Here is a 20,595-nt window from a genome sequence, read left to right on the forward strand (position 1 = left end):
AACTGCCCTTCGGTAAACAGCAGGTATACAAACAAGCGACCCCCTCCCTTTATCCCCTAAGTAGGTTAATGAACACAACAATATGATAAAGTTAATTGATAAACACACTAATTAAAAAGTCGATCAAGTGATCTTTAGTCATTGGAATGTAGCGTCTATACTGCTGACTGGAATCACAATAGCCGAGTCGAGCCATGCGTTTAAGTAATAGTTAGCAAACTGTGACGGATCGTTGAGCGATTACCTGAAGGAATTAGCCTGAGGTTGGGGAATTGTTGCAGCGACTTATGCAAACTTCCAAAGGGACAATTACATCAACAGTAATCACAAGGAATGAGAGGAACATAGTTGACCAACTTTTTAATAAACACAAAATTGAATTTCCCGTTAAATTAAATAAAGTAACAAACGAGGGTAATTAATGTGATATGAAATTAATGGTTTTGTTTCGATTATGAAAACTGTCAGTATCAATTTAAACGGAAAGCAAGAGTTGCATGACGTCACCGTGCGTTATCTCTTTTTATACCATACGCGACCTATATTCACTCTACGGGACGACCAGTGACGGGAGATGAACAATTATACCATGAAGTGCTACAGATATAACACAGCACATAGACTCTCGCTTAGTCTCTGAATATACATTATTTTGATAGTAACAAATAACACATTTAAATTGAAAAGGAGCCACAGTGAGAGTTTGGTGATTCAGAACCTGAGGAACTCTAGACTTGTTTCAGTTAAGGCTTTAGCATTGCAGAGAGGACTAGGCAGTAGGGAAAATAATGCCGTTCAGGGACTTTGAGACAGACTACATAGCACACACAAGTCCAAAACCACAATGGTTCTGTCTCAAATATTATTCTTTATACAGGAAAATAGTAAATAGCTACTCAGGTATAATGTTTTGATAATGTTTAGACGTTTGGTGGTCAGTTCTTTTGCAAATTTATAGATTTTTGACCACTTATAATTCTGTGTATTGGATGGAGATTTACAACGGTGGCGAAATGTTATTTCATGTGAAACAATTGAGTAAAATCAACAAACATTTCACAGAAAAACGCTGAAATCGTAATGTAAACTACGAAATGGCGAGGAGTCATTAGTTAGACGTTGTTCCGCTAATGAAAACAGGGACAGCTGAAAATGACACCAGAACGGCGATCACTACAGACTGAAAGTCACCTATTGATCAACCGTTAATCAAGTTCTATCATCTACACGCGGTACTATTATCTTTTCAAGCTGGCCTTTCTGCCCCTATCTCGACCACAATAGAACAAAGGCAGGCGACGCCTGATACCCATCTACTACCATCACCACAACCACCAACATTACATGTGTTCCTAGAGAATGATAACTTCGCTTATCTAAACATCTTTTTTTAATAAAACCGGTCTGGGATTTAACCGTCGTCTGTATGTCGCTTGAAGTCATTCATTTCCCTCTCACAATAACAGGCGCGAGACAGCGGCCGCATCTGACAGCTCGTTTGCGTGTCTGGCGCGCTCATTGTCAGACAAGTTGGCGCCGAATCGGTCGTCTGGCTGTCTGGCGCGCCGGCGACCACGAGCGGAGCTCGCCTATTTATCTAACCCGAATGGCGCCGCATGCAGAGTCGAGCCCAACTCACTTCGATTTTCGGCTTGAAGCATATCAGATAAACGCTTCGAGGTCGGCGATAGTTGACAAGGGTCTGGAGAAAGGAATAAAATTTCATTCAGACGGGACTTGGATCACATCTAAACAAGTTGCCAGCGACAGTGTGCTGTGCAACGATCTATATATTCAGTGTCGCTGGCAAGTCCATATCGCTCCAGTCCGTTCCAAGAGATACTCCGGGATATTTACTTGTGACGATCCACATCAGGATATTCTATATACTGGTAAGTACAACCGCGAAGAAGACCTCCAATCTGTCGCTTCATCTTATCTCTAGCGCCATGCTCCGTGTACGTGAAACAAAACTCTATCACTTATATGTCACTGGATATAGATATATGACAGTTTTATTCGGTTCCCTTCTAACATGTATTGATATATGCTAAAATAGGTTAACAGTGAAAGAATAGCTTCAGATTCCTACATGTATTGTTTACATACATTCAGTCAAAATTCAAATCAGTCATGTTTTATTCACCGAACGACTTATGCATTGGGTATTATAAACGTAGTGGAACCATGTATATAGAGATAATATGTGAGCTGACTTGTTGCATTCCAACTATCTGTCCGGGTGTTGCATCACAGTTTAAAATTGATCGATGCAACGAGCGCCAACGTTTTATCGGTTTTACCACGCTTGTTCGCTTCCTACTTTTTTACCACTTTAACTGAAAAAAGCAACTGGATTTTGTTGATATTCATCACTTTCTCGGATTGAATTTCATTTACATGATCGACAAGTGTCCTGCCAAACCGACTTGTCTGTTTGTATGCGAAAAGAGTTAAGATAATATTTGCTGTTTGCCAGTTCGTGAATATATGGCGGTATAAAGTATTATATCAGCTCCAAGAAAACAAAACATGTATCTGTATTGAATTATTTGTCCTGACAAATGTCATCGTTTACTCACTCTCGCAGATCCTGGTTCTCCGTGATAGGTCAGATTCTTATCTATCAAAGATGACAAATGTGTAAACGTTTAATCGTGAAAAACGTATATCAGAAATGTAATTTAAAGGCAATCAAACTGGTTCATCAGTTAAATATAGGATGATATGTGTCAATATTGGTGTACATTCTTGATCGTATAGGACATGGCATCAGACATTCAGTACCGATTTGTTCCCAGCGAGCTTTCTGACAAAGCTCAAGGCCTGTCTCTCAAATGTCTATTTCTACTCGGAGTTACTTCCGCACGCCCGAGACACCTGCTCAGGATAACAAAGAAACCCCTAGGGACAATCCCTGCAGGGTAGCGGGTTAACAAATGGGGGTAGGGACAGACGCGTGTAGCGGTGGATATAACGTATCCCCACCATGGGGGTATATCAAACGATCTCAGAAAATTGAATCTGTGTGATTTATTTTTACGCCTCCCTCACCTTCGTTGAAAGGTGATGTTTTGTATTGAAAACAGGTTGCTGTTCGTGCATTTAAACAGACATTGGTTGATATAGTTCTTAGATTCTACCTAACATTTCGTGAATCTAAACAGATTCTGACTGGCACGTTTCGTTTATTGAACCCGATTCTGGTTGATCAGTTTCGATTATTTCACCCTAATGTGATGGGTACATATTGAGTATTTAATCTAATGTGTGAGTGAGTTTAGTTTTACGCCGCTTTAGCAATATTCCAGCAATTTCACAGCGGGGGACACCAGAAATGGGCTTCACACGTACCCATGTGGGGAATTGAACCCGGATCTTCGGCGCGACAAGCGAACGCGTTAACCGCTAGGCTATCCAACCGCCCCATTTAATCCAGTACGGTTGATCAGATCATAATTTTATGTAATCAGTTACACAAAGCGCCTGTCGTATGGTTACGCGTATGCTATTGATCGGCAAAGTGTCGCAGGTCAGAATAGCCCGTAAAGTTCATACTACTGGCTCCTTTAAATTTATGCGAAAGGAGACCTAGCAACAAAGGGACTTAACCCACTCTGTTGGTTCACATCGCAATTCTGTTCGGATTGATATACATATAATGAATTTGTATGAATGTAATTCACTTTGACCTGACTGCGCGTGGCTTACATCATCGATGTGAAGAATAATAACTACATTATTCGTAAGATGTCACTAGGACCCAACGAAAAACGGATTCGTCTTTGCAGGATATGTGTTATGTAACCTCATTTATACCACACAACATGATATTTTTGTTATGAAAACAATGAATACACTTGTATGACTCCATCAGCTCTTAATATTATTTTTCTTTCAATTCGCAGACTCACTGTCACCAGGCGAGACTAAACCGTTGCCTGAAATCTATTAAAGGTGCTCGGTGCTATGTGGGATATTTAGTGGAATCTTCACATTATTGAGATGATATCGGACGCGATAGCCGGCGTGTGCCAGACAGTCTGCAACTCCATCCCGAGTGACGTGGTTTATCCTGGCGCCAATACTCAAGCGAACCACGAACAGCGTTCCCCAAGCTCTAGCCAAGAACTATCGTTGAAGAAGACGCCCATGAGGTCCGGGGCTAAGGAATCTGATAGTAGCAGTGAATCAAAAACATCAGATCTGTTTCCTGACGAGAGTATACTCGGAAACGACTTTAAGAGTTGTGAGGACAATCTCATGCTGTTTGCCGAGATTCTGTACAAGTGTACCCTGTGCACCAGCCTGCCATCAATATTGACTTCAAAAGGCAGTTTCCTAGCTCATGTCACCAGTCAACATCTGACGAAACAGGCAAGCTTTCAAGATTGTAGCCAGTGTGACTTGAAATTCGGCACTGATGAAGATCTACGTTCTCACATTGATTGCTCTCACGCTATGCTCCGTGGGGAGAGGGTAGAGGCAGACAAACTCTCCGACACGGAGTCTGTGGACGACCCTGCAACGCCGTCTTCAGGCATGGAGGAGCGACTGTCGACTCCCAGACCGCCGTTGTATGTTGCAAGCCCGAGCAACAAACCTAGATTAGAATCCCCGAACCAAAACAAAAGGACTTTCCATGCAACAAGTATCAGCTTGTGAAACAGACTGCTCCAGTGGTAAAGGTGAATGACCTTCCTAAAAGTGAAAACATTTCCAAAATCCAGAAACTCACCGATCAGATCGTTCAAGCCCAAACCCCGGAAGTCAAGCCAATTTGTTGCAATCGTGGTCGTCCATGTCCAGTTTTACGCCCGAGTTTGGACGATATACAAAGCTTGTGAGAGAAGGTGGGAACATTGTATACTTCTGTCAGGTGTGTAATTGGAAATGTCAAGTGAAAGCTGCATTTCAAGCTCACTGCAATGGTCCCCATCACAATAACAAGGTCAGAATAGCAGACCAGAATAATCCACATCGTAAAAGAGGCTCTTCATCTAATGTTCCCACGTCTAACTCACCTGGTCTAGCTGGTGGATCACCTAGTCATTGTAGATCTCCCACAGGACTGCTGACATTCGCAAACAAGCCAGAGGTGGAATCGTTTAGAGCGGACACTCCTTGTGATAGCCAGAATGGCGGTACTATGGACATGAAAAGATCGGAAGGCGTGCCTGTACCTTCCCACGTGTCGGGTAATGGAGTACATGTGGGTCCAGGCATGTCTGATATGCCATTCCTACAGGGCCTGTTGTCGAGTCACAGAACAGACGAAAAGAGGGAGTTGGGCTCTAACTTTGTTTTCCAGAAACGATGGGAGAATGATGCTTCTCGTGAAAACAATTGTCAAGATTCGCAGTTTGAGAAGACAACCAGAGCCCTTTCACCTATTATAACGAATCCCGGCAGCGGAGAGCACTCCCCAACAGAGAAAGACTCCAGTTCAACGCCAAGGAACAAGAGAAAGAGACCAGCTCCTGTGTGTCTTCGAAATCAGATAGGATCTGGAAACAGTTGGTCTGATTCCGATTCCGATGAATGTACAGACAGAGGGAAGACCTGTGAATCTAGTTCCGACTCCGATCAACCAGACGCCAAAAAGCCAAAACATGCTGAGTCCTCGCCGGTCCTTAGGGATGACTTTCATAGCCGACTGATGAAGAAAGCTTTGTCTGGTCATGCACATGTTGAAAAAACAGTGGGGAACTCTCAACCTCTTGGTCATTCAGAGCACATGACACCGTATTTTCAAAATTCATTCAGGAATAGGCTATTTGCGAGTGCATTTGGTGCTAGCTTTGGACCTATGTATGGGTGGTTTGGACAACCCAATCCTCTGTTTCAATCACCAATGTGTTCCAATGATGAAACTGTGTCCAGGGAGAAAGCCTCCATTGACCACCCCTATGACAATCTTGTTCATTATGGATCCAAATTATTCCAAAACTGTTTCACCCCATTCAATTACACTGGTAAGCATCGCCAGGTAAGCGAAGCTCTTGCTTCACGCCATGACACTCGCCCACAAAGTGACACTTCCGATAAGGGGGACAACTCTCCCAAATCGGACGACACATCTTGTGACAGGACGGTGTTTAAGCGGGAACCGACAGATAGTGATGAAGCAGTGTTTCGTTGTTCAATGTGCGAGTTCACATGTCAAGACATTGTTGACTATCGCCATCATTTCATGGCCGAGCACGGTGTGGACGGAGCAGACAGTCTACTGGGAGAGAGTCAGTTTAGTACTATGAATGAAGGCTGGAAGATGTCCAAGATCAGGGACACTTTACCAGGTGAGCTTTCTATACAGATACCCGGTAGCAACACATTTCACTACCGCTCCTACCAGTGCTTCTAAGATGATACAAACCCTGATGGGTTTACCAAGTGACAACGGACAATACTAAATAACTCCCCGAATGTAGATATTTAAAATACTATTATTTATAGTATCTTAGAGGGATGTTTTACCGGGTGCAACTTCGACATAAAGAGAGGTCGAGTTAACGGTGGTTGTATTGTCGTGTTTGTCTTTCACGAATTCCCGTCTCTTGGAAGCTCTGGTATTTCGGAGTTGTTAGAGTGAAATGTGATATATATGTGTGTGTACAATGCTTAATGTGTTGTCGACGCTTAGAAAATAGGATCATTCCTACAACGTCTGAACTCGGTCTCCCCGATCTCACGTATACTTGTTATGTATAGAAGCCGTGGATACGTCCACGTCAGCCCCGCATGTATTGTATTGTGTTCACTCAAAACATTGTCCCAGATTTTTATTTTCTATTTATTTCTTGTACACGAAGTGAATATTATTACCGAGTGCTTGTCACTTCTATGTATATTATGAAATGTTCATATCTCAGGCGTTATCAATGTGCATATGTTCTATGAACGCAGTCCTGATAATAATAATAATAATAAGCATAATAATTCCTTATCAGTTTGTATTATTTTATTGCTATTTATTTTTATCATTTGTCATTTTGCCATTTTATGATACTCACGAATAAACTATTTAAATCTAACATTCTTTTATAATTTGTGTAAAATTTCATTTATTAGGAAGTGACATTCTCGTCAGGAATTCTTGTTGTCTAATAGTTCGGAGCTAGGCCACGAACACTTATGAACATATGGTTAGAATTTATCGATGGAGCGGGTCTGGTTGGAGATGGGTGTGCATTTAACACAGGGTTAGTTTGTGTGGAATAGTCGGAACTATATACTTATTATAGGGTATCCAATTTCTCTCTCATTTTAAACGGAAAATATATTATAGCGGTGGTAGAAGAGATAATTCATGGTTAGTTCATGTGTATGTGATTGGGAGTTACTGTTATAATATGTATCTGTGCATGCAACAGAATTCACCGTGGCGCAATAAGCAGGTTTTCAATGTCGCTTTGAATGATGCGACACTCTGTAAAGGAATACGTGTTTTCATAGCATGTGCTATTATTTGTTCTACCTGGATTCTATTCAAAAGCGTTTCAACCAGTATGAATGATCACCTTCTCTTGCAACGTTTCTATGAAGATTGTAAATATAGGGGACGAACTTTTCCATTTACCAAAGAAATCTTGTTAGAAGCACACCCGACTGTACTGGTAATGGTGCCGGGTTTTTGGAAAACCAAACCAAGCTTATTAACCAAGCAAAGCTCTTCCTGATTCTATATTGCCATTAGGTCCCAGGGCTATTTCGTCGATGGCGTTAAAAGATATGGAACTACTATTGTAGCCATTTAAATATTATCAACAGGAATATCCCCGTGTCACGTGATCAATATGTCAACTCCCCCAACGTTTTCTGAAATCCGTTAAATCATGGTGACAATTTGCACCAGAAAACTAAATGGAATATGATCATGATTATACAGTGAACGTGCTGAGCTTGTAGTTTAGCATTGCGTGTGTATATATGCATGGTCTGAGAGTAGTCTTCAAGTGTAGCGAGACACAGTGTAGGTAGTGGGGTGTGTCACTGTGTGTAGGGCAATCTGGTATCTCAGACAACATGACGCGGATCTCAACACACCATTACAGGTGGCACGCGTGTGTGCACAGCGTACAGATAACGAACCAGGTGATCTATATGAAACCGATGGCGGAGAGTAGGTGGATGGGTGACCGGCAGCTTCACTACCCTACACTACAGCACATGTTATCTAGGTAGATTGCTGTTAATCTTCTGGCCATAACAGACAGAATTGGTCTAATGCTCCCCAACTGATCCATTGCCCAGGGTCATAATATTAAGCTTTGAAACTGCACGTTATGCAAGAAGTTCAGCGCACAGATTTACGTTCACATATTTATTATTAGCGGTGTGGTAGTTTTGTGGTTGTAGTGTTCGCTTGCCATGCCGAAGGTCTTGGTTCGCTTCCTTACAGATGTTTGTCTCCAGCGTCGTGTTCTTGCTGGAATACTCAACTGAAAGACTAAGTCCCATCGACATACAGTGGCCCGTACCACACAAACTCGAGATGACCCATACAACCCAATATCACATATATCACATACTGCCCTGTACCAGCAGCACACGATAGCCAATATCACACACTGACCTATACCAGAACACGATGACCTATAGGACACACTGACCTATACCAACACACGATGACCTATATCACACACTGACCTATATCCACACACGATGACCTATATCACATACTGACCTATACCAACACACGATGTCCTATATCACACACAGTGACCTATATCCACACACGATGTCCTATATCACACACTGACCTATACCACACACTGACCTATATCCACACACGATGTCCTATATCACATACTGACCTATACCAACACACGATGTCCTATATCACACACAGTGACCTATATCCACACACACATACTGACCTATACCACTGACCACCAACACGATGACCTATATCACACACTGTGACCTATATCCAGGACACACACTATACCAACACACGATGTCCTATATCACACACCTGACCTATACCAACACAATATGTCCTATGTCACACACAGTGACCTATATCCACACACGATGTCCTATATCACACACTGACCTATACCAACACACGATGTCCTATATCACACACAGTGATCTATATCACACACTGACCTATACCAACACACGATGACCTATATCACACACAGTGACCTATATCCTATACGATGTCCTATATCACACACTGACCTATACCAACACAAGACGTCCTATATCACATACTGACCTATATCACACACTGGCCTATACCAACACGATGTCCTATATCACACACTGACCTATACCAACACACGATGACCTATAGGACACACTGACCTATACCAACACACGATGACCTATAGGACACACTGACCTATATCCACACACGATGACCTATATCACATACTGACCTATACCAACACACGATGTCCTATATCACATACTGACCTAAATCACACACGATGACCTATATCAGACCACAATGTCCTATATCACACACTGACCTATACCAACACAAGGCGTCCTATATCACATACTGACCTATATCACACACTGACCTATACCAACACGATGTCCTATATCACACACTGACCTATACCAACACAAGATGTCCTATATCACACACTGACCTATATCACACACTGACCTATACCAACACAAGATGTCCTATATCACACACTGACCTATATCACACACGGACACAACACGATGTCCTATATCACACACTGACCTATACCAACACGATGTGCTATATCACCAACCTGACCTATATCACACACTGACCTATACCAACACGATGTCCTATATCACACACTGACCTATACCAACACGATGTCCTATATCACACACTGACCTATACCAACACGATGTCCTATATCACACACTGACCTATACCAACACGATGACCTATATCACACACTGATGTATACCTACGCACGATGACCTACATCACGCTGACCTATACAAACACGGTGACCTATGTCACATACTGACAAACTGTCTTTATTACGTACAATTATGTCATAATATTATCGTGTGGTTTTGAGAATAAATAGAACGAGGAGTTGTAAGATTCTAGTGCGGAACCTTCGACAGACGACATTCATTTACAGAGATGATGCCAAACATGGTTTCATACACTTTCACAGAAACGGATAACAGCTGCGACACACACCATTGTAACAAAACACACATGTTATCATACACAACTACACACAGTCTTACACTACCACACACAGTCTTACACTACCACACACATCCATACACTACCAGACACAGCCATACACTACCACACACAGTCTTACACTACCACACACATCCATACACTACCAGACACATCCATACACTAACACACAGTCTTACACTACCTCACATGTCATACACTAACACAGACAATTTTATGACCATCACCCATATTGCCATACACGTCCGCACAACGCATGAACACACACAATACCACACACTACCGCTCACAGTGTCATATATTGTCGTACCCTACCACACAACGCGATTCAGTGCCGCCCTACACTACCACACAATGTCATCCACTATCACACACAGTGTCATACCCTAACACGGTCATACACTGCTACACAATGTCATGCACTATCACACACAATGTCATACACTGTCGCGCACAATGCCATACACTACCACACAATGTCATACTGTCACACACAATGCCATACACTGTCACAAACAATGTCATACACTGCTACACAATGTAATACATTATCACACACAATGCCATACACTATCATACACAATGTCATACACTGTCACACACAATGTCATACACTGTAACACAAAATGTCATACACTATCACACACAATGTCATACACTGTCACACACAATGCCATACACTGTCACACACAATGTCATACACTATCATACACAATGTCATACCTTGTCACACACAATGCCATACACTGTCACACACAATGTCATACACTATCACACACAATGTCATACACTTTCACACACAATTTCACACCCTAACACGGTCATACACTGCTACACAATGTCATACGCTATCACACAATGTCATACCAAACACACAATGTCATACACTAGCAGACACTATGCGATCCACTTCAACATGTTATACACCATCCCACCCAGTGTCATACACTAGCAGACACTACGCGATCCACTACAACATGTATACACCATCCCACCCAGTGTCAACACAATGCCACTCGCTGTCACACGATGTGATACAATACCACCCAAAGTGATACCCTACAACACAATTTCATAAAAGACAAGTAAATAGGCTTTTAACGTTCTCTGCGTACATGGATATCACAAAAACTATACTCTTAAATAACTAAGGAATCATGAAATATATATGTCACTACCACGTATTAGAACAAGATAAGTGTTGACGACGAACATCTTATACACTTTCAGGGCAGTTCGATCAATCTCTGTGGACCAATATGTCTGTCAGTCTTACTGAATCAGCTCATCATATAGTTGTGATTTACTTGATTCCTTCATGGATTATGTATGAAGTGGCGACGTGGCGTCCGCAACGCGCGGGTGTCTACTGGCTTTGCTGGAAACTGTCAGAACTCAGCGTGCTGTGGCCAATACGTTCAAGGGAGACAGTCCCAGATTAGCAAACTGTGGAACAGGTACCAATAAAACTATAATGTTGACGTTCAGAGCGCGCTAGTTCAGCGACAAGAGTACGGCACCGATTGATCCGACACCAGGATCTACGAAATCGAGTTCAAACGGCGAATCAAATTGTTCAAACTTTCATTTAGCTCTCTGAAGGACGAGTCACGGGTCAAACATGCAACTTATCCCCATGTTCGATGGTCCCTTAAATCTAAATATGGCCAACAGACGTGAACGGTATACACAATTTCGGAAATGAGGGAATCGTCGCTGGTCACGTGTCACTTTGTCAGATGTGCCTGGTCACATTGCACTTCATTGATAGACATGTTTGACAACGTCGAAATGAACGTCAAAGCCAAATGAGACCTCATGAAAGATTTGGCGGAGGATCGGTTACGTATCACTGTGACCTATATTATGCATGGAAGGGTTACTATCCGGACAGTACACCCTGACATCATGTCCAATTTGCAAGGCGCAGGCATCAACGGTTGACGATCGACGTTATGTAAGGCGACAACGACCGTGCTCATTCCCAGCTGTACATTATCCACACCCGCCGTGATGTTGCTGGAATATCGCTAAAAGCGGCGTAAAACCAAACTCAGTCAGTCAGTCATTAACCACAGAATGCAATGAGCCCAGACCTTTCCTCAGTTGACCACGTCTAGGACATTAAATGGAGGCGTGAGCGCCAACGTCATACTCCAACGGCTACTTCGGCTGAACTTGGCCAGGCGCTTCAAGAGGAGTGAGGTGGTCTCATACGCAGCGGAAGACTCTTACGCAGTATGAATTGATGTTTGACAAATCATCTCGGTATCACGACCTTGTGATCCAAACAATTTCAAGTTTGAACTTTCCCATCTTACCCCTGTGGCACTTTCAAGGCATCTATTGTCATACGTTGAAACATGTTCCCAAGGGGCGTAGGGGTAGCCTAATGGTTAAGGTCACGCTCGTCACGCTGAAGACCCGGGTTCGATTCCCACATGGGTACAATGCGTGAAGCCCATTTCTGGTGTCCCCAGTCGTGATTTTGCTGAAACATTGCTAACAGCGGCGTAAAACCATACTCACTCACTCATTTGATAAAACAGAACACGATATGTAAAGGACATTGTATTGAACTTTCGTTGAGAATGAACACTCGTTACAGAGAAGAGGATCTCGTCCTTGCGTTCTCGCATGTGAATCGACATCTCTTTGCTATGGAAACTTATCATCTAAAAACTGTGTGAAAAGGTTGGTCTTTTTTTAAGCATTTGGTGTAAGATTCCACCGATCGAATTATTCACAAGTGTTGAATTAAATTGAGACTGTGATATTAGACTTTTCTCACCGACGCAAACCTGTTAATTAATTTCAATGAAAATGAAAATGAAATCAACTACACCATTTCACATTCATAACAACAAACACCTCCCAGGCTCATGTTGATAGAAATAGAAGAATTGTAACTTGTCAGTCCACAAAAAGCAGTATAGTTTTTATATTATCTTTTAATTTTATTTTTTTCCATTTTACCCATCTGAAAATGCATCTTGAAACACATTCTGATAGTGTATTATGTTTCTATCGACCACCATTTTTCCTTGAACACAAAACTATGAACAGACAGCAATGTGCAACAGACCACATGTCCGGAACAGCTACAGTGGACGTGCTGACCACGGCATCAGTACGCGCACTCTGGAGTGTCGCGCACCCTTCATCAAACATTATGTCTGTGGGGAGGGTATTGTGGACGAACTGCAGTCAGAAATTTGGCAACGAAGCAGGTGATTGAAGTGTTGTGAAGTTCCATTCATTTCAAAGCAATAACCCTTGCTCCGTTAGATGCAAGGCCAGCCGTGTATGACATTCCATTCTGGTCGAACTTTGTCATCACACTAGGTTCACCATCCTTCAAACGTGCACGTACCCAGATATCCAGCACTGTCCACGACGTGGCAAAATGTCCACTCACTCACTCACTCTCTCACTCACCGTGAGAGACCGTGCATTGTCCCTCACATCAAGCTGACATGCCGTGACATAACTGAAATATTGACCATAAAGACATGAATTATCCCGCTTCAGGAATTACAGTTTTGGTGTGGCATAGTTGCTGAAGTGGTCGACCATTCTAAGCCCTTGTGTCGATCCCAACATGACAGATTCGTTTAAGTACAACGGACTCGCGTTAACTCGACTTCATGAAGTAGATCTATCCATAAGTCGACGTAATGTAATGGTCTGTAATCATGTTGGTCCTATTTTGACGGTACGACTCCACTGAAGCATAACTGAATTATGTCGATGGCCTGGACTCGGATTGAATGTTGCTCTGTAGACTGCTGGAGGGGTCACACATAGACAATACCCACAGACCATGAATAGCTATTGCTCACGGGCACTAGAGTTTTCCTATCATCCAGCCATCAATCGTTACTTTGGACAATAAATAGATCGTGCTCTCGCAATAAACAAAGCAGTAAAAAAGAAATGAACGGACTTTATACGTTGAAGTAAACAGAGAGGGTCAATCGACAGACATTAAAAATACACGAAGTTCTGAAAACAAAAGGGGCAGTTCGGCAGTTTTGTATATAAGTGGTATGTTATAAAGTGCCGCACTCAACAGTGCCCCAGCGTTTTGATGGCTGTCTGTCAGTAATCAGGACACGACCAGACAATCCAGTGATTGACATCATAAGGATCGTTCCTCCAAATGAGATACAATGAAATGTCATGAACCAGTGAGTGAGTTTAGTTTTACGCCGCTTTTAGCAATATTCCAGCAATGTCAGGGCGGGGAACACCGGAAATGGGCTTCACACATTATACCCAGGGGGGAATCGAACCCGGGTCTTCAGCATGACGAGCAGACGCTTTAACCATTAGGCTACCCCACCGCCCTGTCATGAAACAAAGTCACAGACCCTGACCTCCCATTTAGACGCCTCGTATGACAAGCATGAGTCTTGGGATCAGTATATACCCGTATTCCCCACAGGGCAGCCGAGGTATTCCGAAGTGTGTCACCTTAATATGGAGAAAACTCAGCGGAGCAAGTGACAACGGGGATATGGTGCAGATTGACCAAGAGCCATAAATGGGGCGAATCCGGGATTCGAACCCCAGATCAGCAGCTTAGCGGCGATGTCTTGGACCATTAGGTCGCTCTTTGCAGAAGTAGACACAATAGAGTAGTACGGGCGTGAATTACACAACGACTGCACTTATGCAACAACAAGCCCTACGGTTCGAGGGAGAGTCGGGGAGTGGGGAGAGTCGGGGGATAATGACCATTTTTACGGGGAGAAATGGCAGACACATGTAACCAGGGAAGTAACAGTGTGGAGGCTGATGTAGACCATCTTGATAGAAGGATCACCACCGGTAACCCGAGTTGTACCTGCGGGTCGTAGCTCCAGTCAGTCATTACCAAATATCTACACGTTGAATTCAGGTCCAGACACTGTCTAGACGGAGCGCGCCGCGGAGCAGACACAATTCTCCCGGCACGAGTAAAGTGCGTCCACGGTCAGTTCAATGTCGACCGTAAACAAAACTTTATCACATATATCCCTTGGTCCTTGTGCTTTCTGCAGAGTGCTGTTAACTGGAGTTAAAACGGCGTCAGCTAACCGATATGTCGCCCACTCTTGCATTTATGACATGACCTGAGCCAAGCGAGAGTGTCAGCCATTGTGTGGAATTGTCCCTTGGGAAACTTGAAGTGCCGAAGCAACCAGAGTGGCGTCATTGAACAGATACATATTACTGCATTAAATTGTGTTCGTATGAGCATGACATTTGCAAATCGTCACTCTTCAGTCTTCAAGCGGTTCGGGTTACTCGGACATACGGAAATATCTCTGCATTGTGTAATCCGACTAATCTTCCGAATTCGTTACAATTTGTTGAGGCGTTGCCTTGATGTCACGTGACCTTGGTGGCAGCAATGGCGACATGTGTTCTTTTGACGTCATAATGGGTTTTTTCATTGCGTCTCACGTACAGAGGAAGTGAACTTCCTGTAGGTAGCTTGCGTCGAAAATATCTTTTCTATTTTTGCTTTATGTTTCGGTGAATATCATTGTTTGGATATGTCTGGTAAACATTCTCATATCTGACCACACATTTGTTTCTACAGCTGACATTGCCACTACTACTACCTCCAATAACAGCATCAGTTCTATAGTTTATAATAACAGTATTAGTGCTGCTATCAGTTCTATATTTTATAATAACAATATTAGTGCTGCTATCAGTTCTATATTTTATAATAACAGCATTAGCCCTGCTATCAGTTCTATAGTTTATAATAACAGTATTAATGCTGCTGTCACTTCTATGGTTTATAATAACAGTATTAGTGCTGCTATCAGTTCTATATTTTATAATAACAATATTAGTCCTGCTATCAGTTCTATAGTTTATAATAACAGTATTAGTGCTGCTATCAGTTCTATATTTTATAATAACAATATTAGTCCTGCTATCAGTTCTATAGTTTATAATAACAGCATTAGCCCTGCTATCAGTTCTATATTTATAATAACAGTATTAGTGCTGCTATCAGTTCTATAGTTTATAATAACAGTATTACTCCTGCTATCAGTTCTATAGTTTATAATAACAGTATTTGTGCTGCTATCAGTTCTATAGTTTATAATAACAGCATTTGTGCTGCTATCAGTTCTATAGTTTATAATAACAGTATTACTCCTGCTATCAGTTCTATAGTTTATAATAACAGTATTTGTGCTGCTATCAGTTCTATAGTTTATAATAACAGTATTACTCCTGCTATCAGTTCTATAGTTTATAATAACAGTATTTGTGCTGCTATCAGTTCTATAGTTTATAATAACAGTATTACTCCTGCTATCAGTTCTATAGTTTATAATAACAGCATTTGTGCTGCTATCAGTTCTATAGTTTATAATAACAGCATTACTCCTGCTATCAGTTCTATAGTTTATAATAACAGTATTAGTGCTGCTATCAGTTCTATAGTTTATAATAACAGTATTAGTGCTGCTATCAGTTCTATAGTTTATAATAACAGTATTAGTGCTGCTATCAGTTCTATAGTTTATAATAACAGCATTTCTCCTGCTATCAGTTCTATAGTTTATAATAACAGCATTACTCCTGCTATCAGTTGTATAGTTTATAATAACAGTATTAGTGCTGCTATCAGTTCTATAGTTTATAATAACAGGATTACTCCTGCTATCAGTTCTATAGTTTATAATAACAGTATTAGTGCTGCTATCAGTTCTATAGATTATAATAACAGTATTAGTGCTGCTATCAGTTCTATAGATTATAATAACAGCATAACTCCTGCTATCAGTTCTATAGTTTATAATAACAGTATTAGTGCTGCTATCAGTTCTATAGATTATAATAACAGCATTACTCCTGCTATCAGTTCTATACTTTATAATAACAGCATTACTCCTGCTATCAGTTCTATAGTTTATAATAACAGGATTACTCCTGCTGTCAGTTCTATAGTTTATAATAACAGTATTAATGCTGCTATCAGTTCTATAGTTTATAATAACAGCATTACTCCTGCTATCAGTTCTATAGTTTATAATAACAGTATTAGAGCTGCTATCAGTTCTATAGTTTATTATAACAGTATTAGTGCTGCTATCAGTTCTATAGTTTATAATAACAGCATTACTCCTGCTATCAGTTCTATAGTTTATAATAACAGTATTAGTGCTGCTATCAGTTCTATATTTTATAATAACAGCATTACTCCTGCTATCAGTTCTATAGTTTATAATAAAAGCATTACTCCTGCTATCAGTTCTATAGTTTATAATAACAGTATTAGTCCTGCTATCAGTTCTATCTTTTATAATAACAGCATTACCCCTGCTATCAGTTCTATAGTTTATAATAACAGCATTACTCCTGCTATCAGTTCTATAGTTTATAATAACAGTATTAGTGCTGCTATCAGTTCTATAGTTTATAATAACAGTATTACTCCTGCTATCAGTTCTATAGTTTATAATAACAGTATTAGTCCTGCTATCAGTTCTATATTTTATAATAACAGTATTACTCCTGCTATCAGTTCTATAGTTTATAATAACAGTATTACTCCTGCTATCAGTTCTATAGTTTATAATAACAGCATTACTCCTGCTATCAGTTCTATAGTTTATAATAACAGTATTAGTGCTGCTATCAGTTCTATATTTTATAATAACAGTATTAGTCCTGCTATCAGTTCTATAGTTTATAATAACAGTATTTGTGCTGCTATCAGTTCTATAGTTTATAATAACAGTATTAGTGCTGCTATCAGTTCTATATTTTATAATAACAGTATTTGTGCTGCTATCAGTTCTATAGTTTATAATAACAGTATTAGTCCTGCTATCAGTTCTATAGTTTATAATAACAGCATTACTCCTGCTATCAGTTCTATAGTTTATAATAACAGCATTACTCCTGCTATCAGTTCTATAGATTATAATAACAGCATTACTCCTGCTATCAGTTGTATAGTTTATAATAACAGTATTAGTGCTGCTATCAGTTCTATAGTTTATAGGGGCTGTGGGGTAGCCTAGTGGTTAAAGCGTTGGCTCGTCACGCCGAAGACCCGGGTTCGAATCCCCACATGGGTACAATGTGTGAAGCCCATTTCTGGTGTCCCCCGCCGTGATGTTGCTGGAATATTGCTAAAAGCGGCGTAAAACCAAACTCAGTCAGTCAGTCAGTCTATAGTTTATAATAACAGTATTACTCCTGCTATCAGTTCTATAGTTTATAATAACAGTATTTGTGCTGCTATCAGTTCTATAGTTTATAATAACAGTATTAGTCCTGCTATCAGTTCTATAGTTTATAATAACAGTTAGTGCTGCTATCAGTTCTATAGTTTATAATAACAGTATTACTCCTGCTATCAGTTCTATAGTTTATACTAACAACATTACTCCTGCTATCAGTTCTATAGTTTATAATAACAGTATTACTCCTGCTGTCAGTTCTATAGTTTATAATAACAACATTACTCCTGCTATCAGTTCTATATTTTATAATAACAGCATTACTGCTGCTATCAGTTCTATAGTTCATAATAACAGTATTAGTGCTGCTATCAGTTCTATAGTTTATAATAACAGCATTACTCCTGCTATCAGTTCTATAGTTCATAATAACGGTATTAGTGCTGCTATCAGTTCTATAGTTTATAATAACAGCATTACTCCTGCTATCAGTTCTATAGTTCATAATAACAGTATTAGTGCTGCTATCAGTTCTATAGTAACAGTATTAGTGCTGCTATCAGTTCTATAGTTTATAATAACAGCATTAGTGCTGCTATCAGTACTACAACTTGTTATAACAGCATTAGTGCTGCTATCAGTTCTATAGTTCATAGGGGCGGTGGGGTAGCCTAGTGGTTAAAGCGTTGGCTCGTCACGCCGATGACCCGGGTTCGAATCCCCACATGGGTACATTGTGTGAAGCCCATTTCTGGTGTCCCCCGCCGCGATGTTGCTGGAATATTGCTAAAAGCGGCTTAAAACCAAACTTAGTCAGTCAGTCTATAGTTCATAATAACAGTATTAGTGCTGCTATCAGTTCTATATTTTATAATAACAGTATTAGTGCTGCTATCAGTTCTATATTTTATAATAACAGCATTACTCCTGCTATCAGTACTACAACTTGTTATAACAGCATTACTCCTGCTATATGTTCTATAGTTCATAATAACAGTATTAGTGCTGCTATCAGTTCTATATTTTATAATAACAGCATAACTCCTGCTATCAGTTCTATAGTTTATAATAACAGTATCAGTGCTGCTATCAGTTCTATAGATTATAATAACAGCATTACTCCTGCTATCAGTTCTATAGTTTATAATAACAGGATTACTCCTGCTGTCAGTTCTATAGTTTATAATAACAGTATTAATGCTGCTATCAGTTCTATAGTTTATAATAACAGTATTAGTGCTGCTATCAGTTCTATAGTTTATAATAACAGCATTACTCCTGCTATCAGTTCTATAGTTTATAATAACAGTATTAGAGCTGCTATCAGTTCTATAGTTTATAATAACAGTATTAGTGCTGCTATCAGTTCTATAGTTTATAATAACAGCATTACTCCTGCTATCAGTTCTATAGTTTATAATAACAGTATTAGTGCTGCTATCAGTTCTATATTTTATAATAACAGCATTACTCCTGCTATCAGTTCTATAGTTTATAATAAAAGCATTACTCCTGCTATCAGTTCTATAGTTTATAATAACAGTATTAGTCCTGCTATCAGTTCTATATTTTATAATAACAGCATTACCCTGCTATCAGTTCTATAGTTTATAATAACAGCATTACTCCTGCTATCAGTTCTATAGTTTATAATAACAGTATTAGTGCTGCTATCAGTTCTATAGTTTATAATAACAGTATTACTCCTGCTATCAGTTCTATAGTTTATAATAACAGTATTAGTCCTGCTATCAGTTCTATAGTTTATAATAACAGTATTACTCCTGCTATCAGTTCTATAGTTTATAATAACAGTATTACTCCTGCTATCAGTTCTATAGTTTATAATAACAGCATTACTCCTGCTATCAGTTCTATAGTTTATAATAACAGTATTAGTGCTGCTATCAGTTCTATATTTTATAATAACAGTATTAGTCCTGCTATCAGTTCTATAGTTTATAATAACAGTATTTGTGCTGCTATCAGTTCTATAGTTTATAATAACAGTATTAGTGCTGCTATCAGTTCTATATTTTATAATAACAGTATTTGTGCTGCTATCAGTTCTATAGTTTATAATAACAGTGTTAGTCCTGCTATCAGTTCTATAGTTTATAATAACAGCATTACTCCTGCTATCAGTTCTATAGTTTATAATAACAGCATTACTCCTGCTATCAGTTCTATAGATTATAATAACAGCATTACTCCTGCTATCAGTTCTAT

The 20,595-nt window shown here is 40.1% G+C and overlaps 1 protein-coding gene across 1 annotated transcript in view; it reads left to right on the forward strand.

Annotated features, from left to right (window-relative positions):
* Positions 1-1,541: 1,541 nt before the first annotated feature.
* The window catches only part of LOC124257636, a 34,039-nt gene continuing 14,985 nt past the window's right edge, over positions 1,542-20,595 (forward strand). The window contains 4 exon segments of the mRNA XM_046691743.1: positions 1,542-1,892; positions 3,909-4,638; positions 4,641-4,761; positions 4,764-6,299. Coding sequence (XP_046547699.1) covers positions 4,006-4,638; positions 4,641-4,761; positions 4,764-6,299 — 2,290 coding nt within the window. The 5' untranslated portion in view covers positions 1,542-1,892; positions 3,909-4,005.

This window comes from Haliotis rubra, unplaced genomic scaffold (genome assembly GCF_003918875.1).
Source record: "Haliotis rubra isolate DU_JTF1 unplaced genomic scaffold, ASM391887v1 Scf67, whole genome shotgun sequence".
Classification (NCBI taxonomy): Eukaryota; Metazoa; Mollusca; class Gastropoda; order Lepetellida; family Haliotidae; genus Haliotis; species Haliotis rubra.